The 13,989-nt window shown below is 41.4% G+C and overlaps 1 protein-coding gene across 12 annotated transcripts in view; it reads left to right on the top strand.

Moving 5' to 3' along the window:
• Positions 1-13,989, top strand: part of PLCB4 (phospholipase C beta 4) — a 480,542-nt gene that overhangs the window by 172,940 nt on the left and 293,613 nt on the right. For 7 of the 12 annotated variants that reach the window (XM_044928306.2, XM_025264595.3, XM_044928310.2 and 4 more), the window contains one exon: positions 3,808-3,883. The exons of 1 other annotated variant lie outside the window; for it this stretch is intronic. In XM_044928306.2, the coding sequence (XP_044784241.1) occupies positions 3,881-3,883 (3 nt within the window). In that variant the 5' untranslated portion in view covers positions 3,808-3,880. The remainder of the gene's footprint in view (positions 1-3,807; positions 3,884-13,989) is intronic. 4 more of the 12 variants (XM_025264588.3, XM_025264589.3, XM_025264591.3 and 1 more) reach the window with 1 other exon arrangement.

The raw sequence follows: 13,989 nt of genomic DNA, 5'->3' as shown, positions 1-13,989 counted from the left end.
CCCTTGGAGAGTGTAAGTATTTTGTTATTTTTGAAAGAAGCCAACTTCTATTCACTGGCAAACTTACTGAAAGTTAACATTTTTTAAACTTCAGTGAAATGTCATTTATAAAGCATAACATTCACCAACTCAAAATGCATGATTCAGTGGTTTTTAGTATATACACAAAGTTATGGAACCATTTTTACAGTCTAACCTCAGAACATTTTCATCACCTCAAAGAGAAATCCCACCCCCTTGAGCAAGTGGTCCCCACCTTCCCTGCCCTTCCAGTCCTGTACAACCACTAACCTGCTCTCTGCATCTGTTCAGTTCAGTTCAGTTCAGTTCAGTCGCTCAGTTGTGTCCAACTCTTTGTGACCGAATGGACTGCAGCACTGCAGGCTTCCCTGTCCACCACCAACTCCCGGAGCTTACTAAAACTCATTTCCATCCAGTTGGTGATGCCATCCAACTATCTCATCCTCTGGCGTCTCCTTCTCCTCCTGCCTTCAATCTTTCCCAGCATCAGGGTCTTTTCCAATGAATCAGTTCTTTGCATCAGGTGGCCAAAGAATTGGTTTCAACTTCAACATTAGTCCTTTCAATGAATATTCAGGACTGATTTCCTTTAGGATGGACTGGTTGGATCCCCTTGCAGTCCTAGGGACTCTCAAGAGTCTTCTCCAACACCACAGTTCAGAAGCATCAATTCTTCGATGCTCAGCTTTCTTTTATAGGCCAACTCTCACATCCGTATATGACTTCTGGAAAAACCATAGCTTTGAGTAGACTGACCTTTGTTGGCAAGTAATGTCTTTGCTTTTTAATATGCTGTCTAGGCTGGTCATAACTTTTCTTCCAAGGAGAAAGCGTCTGTATCTGTGGATTTGCCTATTCTGGACATTTCATATACATGCAGTCATACAATATGTGGCCTTTGTGACTGGCTTCTTTCATTTAGTATAATATTTTTTTAAGGTGCATTCATGTTGTCACATGTATTTGTGTTGCATTCTTTTGATTGCTGAATAAAACTTATTGTATAGATATACTATATTTTTAAAATCCATTTCTCAGTTCATGGATATTGAGATTATTTCAGCCTGTTGGCTATCTTGAATAATGCTACCATGAAAAAATACATCAAATTTTTTTGTATGGACATACATTTTCATTTCTCTTTAGAATTACTGGCCATATGGGGGAAGATCCCTGGAGAAGGGAATGGCTACACTCCATTATTCTTGCCTGGAGAATCCCATTGACAGAGGAGCCTGATGGGCTACAGTCCATGGGACCCCAAACAGTCAGTCATGACTGAGTGACACACACACACACACACACACACACACACACACACACACAGTAATTCTATGTTTAACAATTTGAGGAATGCCAGACTGTTTTCAAAAGTGACTGCAGCATTTTATATCCCAGAAGCAATGTAGGAGGGTTCTGATTTCTCCAGATTCTCATCAACACTTTTCTTAACCTGTTCTCTGATTAAAGTTATCCTAGTAGGTGTGAATAAGTATCTCATTGTGGTTTTGACTTAATTTTATATGATGGTTGAGGATTTCTTTATGTATTTGTGTATCTTTTTTGGAGAAATGTCTATTTATTTACTCATTTTTAAATTGGGTTATCTTTTATCATTAAATTATAATAGTTCTTAAAATGTTCTGGATATAAGTTTCCTATTAGATATGCAATTTGCAAAAATCTTTTTCCATTTTGTGGGTTGTCTTCACCTTCTTGATGGTGACCTCTGAAGCACAGAAGTTTTTAATTTGATGATGTCCAACTTACCTATTTTTTTTTCTTTGTTGTTTGTACCTTTAGTATTGTTTCTATGAAACCATTGTCTAAATCCATGGTCACACAGACTTGTTTCTATGTTATATTTACTCCTAAGAGTTTTGTAGTTTTAGCTCTTATGTTTACATCTATGATGCAGTTTGCACTATTTTTTGTGTGTATGGTGTGAGGTAGGAGCCACCTTCATCACTTTGCATGTGGATTTCTAGTTGTCCCAGCACTATTTGTTGAATAGTGCTTTTCAGCAAATATATTTTGTTATATCTTTTTTGTTATTATCTTTTTTACATTAAAAAATATTTTTGTTATTTTTTCCTCTTGAGTGGGCTTACATTTTTTGAAAACCAGCTTTTGTTTACACCAGCATTAATAGGATCTGGGATTTGGGGGCTTTTTATAACTATTTATTAGGTTTTCTTCTATGTTATAGAAAACTGTCTTTCTTCTTTTGAAAGACCAAAGGCACACACAGAGACACATAAACACAGAGATTTGTAGAGGCTGATACCCAGACACATGTGCTTACTCATCCATTCGGTCTCTTCTTTACCAAAGATCCCATTTACATCCTTCAGCACCTAGAGTAATAATACTTGGATGAAAAAGTTGGTAGCTTATGGCCTTGATTCACATATGAGTATAGCAGTTACAGAGGTTACAGAGGTCAGTTACAGAGGTTTGCCCATCATATCCCAGTAGCTAAATAGTTCGTGACAAGCTGTTTATACCGCTTCACCTCTATATAGTTAAGTATTTCAACATTGGGTTTCCCAAATGTTGTAATATCCTAGCCATGGACAGAAGTAGAAAGGCTTATGGAATAATGCATCAGTTTTATGCCGGATAGTTACTTAAGGAATTAGAAAAGGAAAGCAAAATGTGTCCAGCATTTAAGTCTCTGGTTACAGAGACTTAAAGACTTGGGCACCAAGTGGTCTCTCAAAATGAAGAGCATGGTATGGCAGAGTTATTAATCAATGAGCTTTTTTGGAACTGAGCTTGATTCATAGTCCCAGGAGGAAAACAGTTTTAACTTCCCAGCCCGAGGCGGACCATTCAGTTATTCATCTGTTTACTGACAATGTGGGAAGTACCTAATGTATGATAGGCACTATCTTGGTGCTGGGTGTATACATCTTGGTTCTAATCTTTTCTTTTTTTAAATGATATGGTTTTCATTTGTGGCTGTATTGGGTTGGCCAAAAAGTTTGATTGGGTTTTTCCATTCGATGTTACAGAAAAGCCTGAATGAACGTTTTGATGAACCTTTCTACCTGGGAGCTTACAGTAGACATCTCCACAAATAGATGATGATCTTTGCAAAATGCTAGTTCAGATTTTACAGACATCATTTTCCATGTCTGGATTGCCAGTTTTTCTGCCTCTACTTTCTTTCCAGATGGAAATGGACTTCCTCTTACTTCTGTGTACTTTTAACACCACCAGACCTGTGTCACTCCCCCACCCCACACAACATCTTGGAAAGATCTTGAAGCCTAAAGTCAATATCAAGTCCAAAGTCTCCATAACAACTTCTTAATGAAGACAATACAAAAATACACATAAAAAATATTGACTGTTTGTACACAGATGCAATTTCATTGTAAATCTTTCCTGTTCTGCACTGTTCTTCTTTGAAAGGTTTCTTAAAATTACTATCAGTTTTACTATCAATCAGGAAAAGATCATTGTATCTACTTCTAGAACATTTTGAATATCCTTGTTCAACTGCTGCTTAATTATTTTGGTAGGTCAAGAGGTTGAATTGGAGATCAGCAGCTTAATAAAGTATATAAACCCTGCAGGCTGAGTGTAGCAGTAACATTTCTGATTTGATGATTATGTGTTTTGTCATCTGTTTAGAAACTGTCACTAATTTATTAATGTCTCTTTCTGATGTGTTTTAAAGAATACTAGGGGTTTTGATTTTGAAGTACAGAGATTTCCATGAGAATTCCAGAAGTCCTTTACATTCACTTTTCTCTGTTGTGTGTCGTTCCTTCACAGAGGACAGTCTGTAATTGGACTAAGCAGAAATCACGTTTAGCCAGCCCCAAGCCATCTGGTACGTACTCTGCACATGGTGGGTAAGAGTTGATAGTTTTTTGGAGTTCTACAACTTTCAGTCTGTAAAATGAATTCCTTCAGTCACATTGTTATCCCATCTGAAAGGCCTCTCAAAACTGGTTCACAGATGTTTTCTTTGATGTTGTGGAACACTCATCACCTGGCATTTTCTAGATTCAAGTTTATTCATTCTACCAGCTTTGGATGCTTCATTTTCTGCTAGATTTTCTTGCTGTCTGCACTGACTATTGTGTACATTTAGTAAGCATCATTGTGCTAGTCACTAAGTCGTGTCTGACTCTTTGTGACCCCATGGACTGTAGCCTGCGAGGCTCCTCAGTCCATGAGATTTCCCAGGCAAGAATACTGGAGTGGGTTGCCATTTCCTTCAGATATTATTATTAAAGTTACTGTTTTATGTAGTTCTTTCTGAGGATAAATGTATGTGACTTGTTTTTAATCTTACGCACATTTTGTTTAAAAAGATTCTCACAGATGCGAACTCACTGTCAGCCTGAATCCACCCTCCGTTTTATGGGAGCTACCTATAAAGATGATGTAATTAACTCCTTCCAGTGTTTCTCTGAAGTTCTGTTTTACAAATCTTTAACAAAATGCTAAAACAGAAATCAGAAATATATATGCACAGTTCTTTTTATTTATAAATGATGAATTGCCCATGCTTTATTCAAGAGCCAGAGTCGTAATGAATGCTCTTTTACAACTCTTTTGGCCAATTGTTATTTTCTTCTTGGTGTTGTAAATAAAAAATTTGAACTATATGTCATTTCTTACTTCAAGGGACAAGAAGTAATTTTATGTGATCACATGAAAAAAATAACCAGCAGATTTATATTTAATGCTAAAGAATCTGCCTGCAATGTGGGAGACCTGGGTTCCATCCCTGGGTTGGGAAGATCCCCTGGAGAAGGGAACAGCTATCCACTCCAGTATTCTGGCCTGGAGAATTCCATGGACTATATAGTGCATGGGGTTGCAAAGAGTCAGATACCACTGAGAGACTTTCACTTTCACTGATATCACATGTTCTTTGGGCTTCCGTTGTGGCTCAGTTGGTAAAGAATCTGCCTGCAATGGGGGAGACCTCGGTTCGATTCCTGGGTTGGGAAGATCCGCTGGAGAAGGGATAGGCTACCCAGGCCAGTACTCTTGGGCTTCCCTTGTGGGTCAGTTGGTAAAGAATCTGCCTTAAATGTGGGAGATTTGGGTTTGATCCCTGGGTTGGGAAGATCCCCTGGAGAAGGGAAAGGCTACCCACTCCAGTGTTCTGGCCTGGAGAATCCCATGGACTATAGTGGATTCCAGGCTCTATGGACAGAGAAGCCTGGTGGGCTACAGTCCATGTGGTCGCAAAGAGTCAGACACAACTGAGTGACTTTCACATCACATCATGTCTATAAGTGAGCTCCAGGTCCCAAGCATTTAAAATCAATATTATTTTCTTCTCCACGTTTCACGCCACGTCAGACATTCCATTATCTCCTGGCAGGGCCCATGGCTGATTTTCTTCCAGCCTTTCTGTGAGAGGAGGGAAGACTCATACTACCTGACAAGTTCTCCATACTACCATATCAGTACTTAACGATGACAGAAGAAGATCAAGAAAGTAGATTTATTATTGAATGTTCCTACTTATTTTTAGTCAAGTGCAGTATATTTTACTGTTCCCCGTGGATGATTCATAACCATGTCTCAGCAGGCAAACTCAAGTTGGGAATCTAAATAATTCACTAGAGACTTTAAATCAGTGTGGACAGGATATCTACTTTTTGGTTTCTTTTTAATGTTTTTTTTTGACTATCTAGTTTCTCTGTGCAATCACTGTATTATCCTTAAAAAATAAGTATTGTTCATCATCTGTTTTACATGGTCCCTATGAAGAATTAGGTATTTTGTGAAAAGAAAGACTTGATTTAAGAATAAAAAAAATAACCTAGAGCTTAGAAGTTGTTTGTTCTATATTTTATGATTTCTTGTATATTAAGTGGTATAAATGCCACCCATTTGATTTTACGAAGACTTTAGATGGCATTGAGGTTTCCCTTGTGGCTCAGGTGGTAAGAATCTGCCTGCAATGCAGGAGACCTGGGTTCAGTCCCTGGGTTGGGAAGATCCCCTGGAGAAGGGAATGGCAACCCATTCCAGGATTCTTGCCTGGAAAATCCCACAGACAGAGAAGTCTGGCGGGCTACAGTTCATGGGGGTCACAAAGAGTCGGACACGACTGAGTGGCTGACACTTCAGACGGCATCGGGCCCTGGGACGACTAATGTAGAACGTGGGCTCCTCTTCCACCCCCACACCCGATAGGACCTGATTGAACCTGGCATCTCACTTGTCACTGGAGTTTTGATTGTCATCTTTGTGTTAGGCTTGCCTTTTCCCAGGGAGAAAATTCTTGTGTGTTTCCTGACATCCTCTTCTAAAAGTAAAAGCATTTTGCTCCAGCAACATTCAATTGTTGCTGCTAAGTCGCTTCAGTCGTGTCTGACTCTGTGTGACCCCAGAGACAGCAGCCCACCAGGCTCCCCCGTCCCTGGGATTCTCCAGGCAAGAACACTGGAGTGGGTTGCCATTTCCTTCTCCAATGCATGAAAGTGAAAAGTGAAAGTGAAGTCGCTCAGTCGTGTCCGACTCTTAGCGACCCCATGGACTGCAGCCTACCAGGCTCCTCTGTCCATGGGATTTTCCAGGCAAGAGTACTGGAGTGGGGTGCCATTGCCTTTTCCGATTCAATTGTTGGCTCTCTTTAATAATGAATTTTTATCCTGAAGTGAAATCTGATACTTTTATAATGTCCTCCCATATTTAAAATTGGAAATATCTGGACCCTGGCATCTGAACTATTCTTGTTTCATCTTGAACACTGGCATAATTTTGTCATGATTCCAACAGTGGGATGTACATATGTTCTAAGTGGGTTACTTTTTTTTAGGACTATTACATCCACAGTAGGCATTCAGAATATATTTTAATTGCTGTAATGGCAAAAGGTATATTTTATGTTTTTCTTATTTAAGTTACATTCAGCTTAGCTTTTCATCAGTGTTAAAATAGAAAGAACCAAATGAGATGAATTATCCTCACTCTTAAATTTCTAGCTTCAGAGTGAGTCTTCTTAAAGAGGAATTTATTAGTTTGGTCAAACCAAAAGCTATGTGTTCAAGTTTCATGAAAGAAAACAACCCTTGATACCTACTGACCTGTTTTGTTTCCATTTCAAAGATATACTAATTGCGAGGCAAAACTTACCTAGTTTTGGGGGTTGCTTTCTTCCTTTCGGAGTGACTTGAAATTGTTTTTATTAAATATTGGTTATGTACAGAATTTATACTATCAGTGCCTTGTGTGAAGCTCACCAAACTTTACGCTGACTTTATTTTTACTTCTACTTTTGAGCCTTATGCATTACCCTCACCTTGTTCACACCATGAGAAAAATATGTTGTGCCAAGTTATTAGCATCTTTATTCTAGGGCTGCTGCATTGCTCTATAGGGACAAAGAGGCTTCTTGCTTGTTAAGCAGTGATGAGTGCAGCTATTTTAAATACTAAAGTGTTACAGAAACTTATCCAAGGTACAGAAACAAGGATCTGTTACACATTTTCTTGGAGCCTATTCACACATCATGAAAGTCTTGGCTTGGGCGCCCCTGAGCAGACCCGAGATGGGATTTCTGCAAGAGTGTTTTATTAGGGCAGCATTCCGGGGGGGGGGAGGGTGGGGGGGATGAGGGAGTGGGGAAGGGAAGGGAGAAGGGAGCCAGACAGGGGAAGGTGTGGGCAGTGTCTCTGCCTCGACCCAATACCTGGAGGAGCTCTGGAGCACAACTGCTCCAGGAATCTGCTCCTTCTGCTCTAGCGAGGGAGCTGGCCTTCCCATCTCTGCCTCAGACACCGACTGTGGTCCGGTGGGAGAGGGGCTGCAAACCAGGGAACACTTGACTCTGTATCTGCAGGTAAAGCAGCTCTGGAAGTTGAAGAGTGCTTCTCTTAAGAAATGTGCAGTTGCCGTCTTTAGAAGCAAAACACAAAAGCTGGGAGGTGGGCACACAGGACAGTTAAAAGGTACCAGTGGTATCTGGATAGACACTGGAGTATCTCCTCTACCTAGTCACATGTTGTCTCACCTACTTCCTCACTTATCTGGGCATATTCTTCATCCCTTAGTCCATTTCCTGGTGTCAGTTACATTCATTTTCTTGCTTCGAGTTGGTCATGAGCTACTGCTTCAAACAGCAGAATCCCAAAGTGACTGCAGTGTTGAGAGATACCTAGGTAGTCTTCAGTAAATAGAGCTGCTACCTGTATTAGAGTTAGAAGAAAATAAAAATCCATAATTTCAAAGCTTTCCTTAGATGGGTGTCTTCATGGATAACAATTTCAGTGCCCTGATAAAAGAGGCAGGGATATTCTGTGACTATATTGTTGGCATTTATTCTTGCTAGAAACATTTCCAAGCATACATGTTAACGCGATGATTTCTCATTCTCATCTATTTTAACCATCCTTATAAATTTTATACTTTAGCTTTTGCCTTTAAAAGTATTTTCTTAAACCTTTTATGAAAATATATGATGTTTCTGAACTGAATTGAAATGATGGTATTTCCTTTTAGTCAGTTAAGTTGCTTAGTTGTATCCGACTCTCTGTGACCCCATGGACTGCAGCACGCCAGGCTTCCCTGTCCATCACCAACTCCCGAAGCTTGCTCAAACTCATGTCCATCCAGTCGGTGATGCCATCCAACCATCTCATCCTCTGTTGTCCCCTTCTCCTCCTGCCTTCAATCTTTCCCAGCATCAGGGTCTTTTCCAGTGAGTCAGTTCTTCGCATCAGATGGTCAAAGTATTGGAGTGTCAGCTTCAGCATCAGTCCCTCCAATGAATATTCAGGACTGATTTCCTTTAGGATGGACTGGTTGGATCTCTTTGCTGTCTAAAGGACTCTCAAGAATCTTCTCTAACACCACAGTTCAAAAGCATCAGTTCTTTGGCACTCAGCTTTCTTTATGGTCCAACTCTCACATCCATACATGACTACTAGAAAAACCATAGTTTGACTAGACTGACCTTTGTTGGCAAGTAATGACTTTGCTTTTTAATATGCTGTCTAGGTTGGTCATAACTTTTCTTCCAAGGAGCAAGCGTCTTTTAATTTCATGGCTGCAGTCACTATCTGCAGTGATTTTGGAGCCCCCAAAAACAAAGTCTCTCACTGTTTCCATTGTTTCCCCTCTATTTGCCATGAAGTGATGGGTATTTCTTTCCTTGGGCACTTTCAACTCAGTATAGCACAAAAGTGTGGCCTAGTAGAAACAGCATGTGAACAGCAAGGCATTTCTCTTTAGCCTCATTTAAAATTAAAAAAAAAAAAAAAGGTTGTGGTAACAGGCTGAATTGGAGGCTGGGAAGTCCAAGATCACACTTGAAATTAATTTAAATAATATATTTAGCCTAGCATATCCTAATTATTATCATTTCAACATTCAATACTGTTAATTATATTTTGCTTTTTTATTTTTTATTGGGTGTAAATTCGATGCTTACAACAAATCTCAATTCAAACTAGCTATATTTCAAGTGCTCAAAACCACTTTGGCCAATGGCACTGTATTGGACAGTGCAACTTCAGAATGTTATAGAAAAGCTCTGATAAGAGGCTTCTTTCCTTTGAGACAAGACTTTTTGTCAGCAGTCTGAATCTTCCAGCTTGGTAACCCCATTCAGTAAAGCAATGAGGTGGCATTGTTGTCCAAAGAAAGTGAGCTGATCTGTCTTTGATGGGCTATTGTCACTTCCATTTGGTACTTAATGCCCTGTAGGCACGAATTATGATGAAAATGATTGGGTTTGATAGCTAAGATATCAACGATAACCTTCAGGAGTGCAGAGTTACTTTTTGAAAGACCCTGGGTCTTGAATGAAGGGGAGACTGTGTAGAAATTTTAAAGAGGAGAGGAAGGCATCTTAGAAAATGGAAAAAATGATGTATATGTATATAATGTGTGTTGGCAGAGAAGAGTGTAGAGAAGTTTGAGTACTGGCATGTAATCTGACAAGGCTGGAATACTAACTACACAGTAAGAAAGGTAGTTAGTGTCTAGACTGATGCCAGTTTTGAAAACCTGGATTGTGCAGAGTATGAAGTGGTATATCATCATGGCCTAGTTTACACACTGGGCTCTGTTTTTGGAATCCCTCCAAAATGTAGTGACTTGAAACAACAGAAGCCACATCCTCACCTCACATTTCCTGTGAGTCAGGGGTTCTGGAAGGGCTTCTTTGTGCCCTTCTGGCTTAGAGGACCTCTCAGGTAGCTGCATTCAAACGGTATCTGAAGCTGCAAGAGCAGGAGGCTGGAGCAGCTGGAGGCTGGCTGGGTTTCCCCGCCACAGGCTCAGGATGTCTCTGTGGGTCTCTCTTCATGGGTGACCATGGGCTTCCTCATGGTCTGCTGGCTCTAGGGCAGCTGGTGCTTCCATGGGCCCTGTGATTATTCCCCCTGACAAGTGAGAGGCTCCTCTGCTCGGGAAGGCTCCTTGGAAATAATGCTGCTTCATTTCCATCACATGACTTTGTACTGGGGAGTCACGAGCCAGTCCAGTTTCAAGGGGAGGAGACATAAATGCCCACTTCTCAGCGGGAGGGTGCTAAAGTCGCCTGGTGTGGAGGAGTGTTGGAAGAACTGCCCCGGAACCCTTCCCAGCACCACTGCTGCCTGCACCTGGCCCCGGGCCGTGCCCTGGAGTGCTGTAGCGTGAGCTCACCGCTCATTCCTGGGCCCACTTCCACACGGGCTCTCTCTCTCCTTCCCTCACCTGGGGAGCTAGACTGGGCAGCCCTTAAGGACAGCTGAAGCCTTCAGTTCCGGCAGTGAATGGCCAGCCCTGGCCTTCCGTCCCCCTTTCAATATCTTCACTTGCCTTTGCTGGTAGAGGCTCCCGCTAGGGTGGGCATGCCCCAGCCTCACATTCTCCTCGCTTTCTTGATTTGTGGAATAACTGAGGGGTAAGAGAAACAGCAAACACAAAGGGAAAGAAGAATCTTCTAACCCTTTACTTCACCCCTCTACCACGTAGGGATATCTTCTTCGTACGAAAGGATTTTCACCCTTGGCTAACGGCAGGGCTTTTCTCTCCCTTCTTCCATTTCTAGAGTGGCTCTCTATTGCTCTGTTTTTGGTTTCCATGAACATCTGGGCTTATTTCCCGAGGTGATTAGAAGGAAGGAGGAAGGATATGAGACCAGCACATGACTTGTGTAAGAGAGCTTTCCTAAATATTCCTAAGGCCAGCATTCTGCCACATCCTGTTCTCCCTGGTTTTCATAGGAAGGTCTCCATTCTTTGCCAGAATCTCAAATTTATCTGAATACCAGCCTTGAAACTAGGTGTGTGATGAGCTTTCCTGTACTTTCCTAGCCTTCCTTCCTCTTGCTAAGTCACAGCCTTTAACTAGAAAAGATTAAAATGCCAACAGCAGAAGTTTAGAGGTATTAAATTCTGCAACTTAATTACTATGAAATACATTAAAAAGAAGACTTGATGGATAGAGAAATGGAAAAAGATCTAGGTATTCAAAAAGGCTAGTTGGTAGGAATATGGTTGCTCACCGGGAAAAAAATCTTTCAACTTTTCTTTATTTTTAAAATAAAATACTAGAGAAGAAAAGCATAAACCATAAAATTATAGTGTGATACATTTGGGAAAATAATGTACGTTTTCTACTTTAGCAGTTGTTGAAGTCTTATCCTGTTTTTCAGTCCAAATAAAATTTCAGAAATTTTTGTCCTTAGCAAAGTTATTTGTCCTGACTTGTTTCCCAAAAGATTTGAAGAAACTGAAAAAGGTCTAACAGTCCAGTATTTTTTAGTTTGACTAGGATTTTCACATATAGCTTTTTAATATGCTATTATTGAAGTTCTTAAGACATTAAAATTGCTTTTGTGTGACATTTTCCAAGACCCCTTGTGCAATCCTGACAGCAGGAACTTCTTATTCCAAAGACAGAGTTTCTTGTCCCCATATATGGTCCCACACTCCCCTATCTTGAGTTGGGTAGCCTGAATCTTTTCCAGGTCTGAAACATTTTTCCCCTGCTACAGTGAGAAGGTTTGCCTTGTCTGGTTTGTTTCTGTAAAAGAGAAAGAAAAAATAAAGCCAATTTAGCTCCCTGACCCTTTTAATTTTTTTGATTTGACCAGTAGTAGTTGTTGCATTTGCAAAGTCTTTGCTTACTCTTCTGAAATGAACAGAAGAGCAGGCTTCGTGTTTTCATTGTCCTCAGTTGGGGAAGGGCAGCTTGCTGAGGACTGAGGACTGAAATAAACCCTCCCAGGAAAGGGAACCAGCCAGTGACCTTGGGTCGTGACCACCTTGCAGATCAACTGCTCCCTTCCTTGCTGTTTTTGTGGCTTCTGGCGGGGCATCAAGTGTCACAAATGCAGGAGGAGAGCAGTGTGAGGAGGACTCCAGTGCCTCTGCGGGCAAAAGTGCTGACGTGATCTCCTGACCCCCTGTATGGCTGCACGCTTTCACAGCGGGCGGGCAGGGAGCGGCAAGAAAGCACTCCTCTACAAAAGAGAAGCGGCAAGAAACTGATGCCATGGCGGTGACTTTTACACTCCTCGAGGAATAATAGAGCAGTCTGGAATTTGGAGAGATGCGTGCAGTTGTTAATAGCCCTTACTGAGCCAAAAGAGTAATAAAAGTCACACCTACTTCTCGAAGCAATTAGAAGCGTATTGGAAAACTGGAGGGTGCTCCTGGTGACTTTGATAATTTCTTACCTGGTTCGCTGCCTTTTGGTGTGGGATGAAGAAGGTGAGCTCTGAAGCCTGCGGCTTGGTTTTCCCATCTGGAAAATGAGCACACTGTCACCAATTTCATTGTGTTTTGGGTCTTTACAAGGAGGTGGAGGATATGCGGGACCCATCTTCTGTAGGTAGTATCTTCCTTCCCATTTTTCTCTCCATGGATATTTGTGAGCCTCCAAACTACTTTCTTCTGTGTGACGTTTCCCACGAGCCCTTGAGCGGTCATGAAAGCAGGAACGGCTTATTCCAAAGAGAGAATTTCTTGTCTCCCCATATTTTTCTGTTTTGACCTGGACATCCTGAATCTTTTCCAGACCTGAAACATGGGTCTACCCACTTCCCCCCACCAATGGAAGTGTTCACTTTGATCTGTTTCTGTAAAAGGGAGAAAAAAATAAATAAATAAACCCCACTCAGCTCCCTGGCACTAGAGATGTTAACTCTTCTCCTTTTGCTCCTCAGAAACCCTCTGCTCTTTCTTCTGTACGGAAGTAAAGGAAGGAAGGTTCTGCACCTTGAGGAGCTTCGGGTACTACTCTGTCCTCCCATTAAGGACTTTCTCCTGCCTAACGGGGCCCACCCTCTCTGCATTTAGAATCTGTGGCTTCTGGTACAGGTGCTGCTGTTAGGATGACCGTCCCTGGGTTGAATCCCTCTTCCTGTAGTCATGCCGTCTCTGCTTCTCCTCTCTGCACACATCTGCTGGCACGTTTGCCTCTCCTGGGGCTTATTTCTGCCATTCCCACAGCTTCAGTCCTATCTAAAAACCTGCCCTGCTTTGCCTGCCTTGTCTTTCTTCTTCCTTCTGCCTTTTTCACAAAAATTGAAGTGAAATTTATATGACAAAAATCACCCATATAAAAGTGAGCAATCCAGTGTCATTTAGCACATTCATAAACTTGTACAACCACCACTTCTATCGAATTCTAAAATATTTTCATCACCACCAGAGAAGCCCCCATACTCATTAAGCAGGTGCTTTCCCCACTTTCCCCTTTCCCAATCCCTGGCAACATATCTATGAATTTGCCTATTTTGGATATTTCATGTAAATGGAATCACATATTCTGTGACCTTTCAGTTCAGTTCAGTCGCTCAGTCAGGTCCGACTCTTTGCAACCCCACGGGCTGCAGCACTCCAGGCTTTCCTGTCCATCACCAACTCCTGGAGCTTACTCAAACTCATGTCCATTGATTTGGTGATGCCATCCTACCGTCTCATCCTCTGTCGTCCCCTTCTCCTGCCTTCAATCTTTCCCAGCATATTATTTTTAAGCGTCATCGAT

Source organism: Bubalus bubalis, chromosome 14 (assembly GCF_019923935.1).
Source record: "Bubalus bubalis isolate 160015118507 breed Murrah chromosome 14, NDDB_SH_1, whole genome shotgun sequence".
NCBI classification, from domain to species: domain Eukaryota; kingdom Metazoa; phylum Chordata; class Mammalia; order Artiodactyla; family Bovidae; genus Bubalus; species Bubalus bubalis.
The sequence above is the reverse complement of the archived record's forward strand: the minus strand, read 5'-3'. Positions and strand labels throughout refer to the sequence as shown.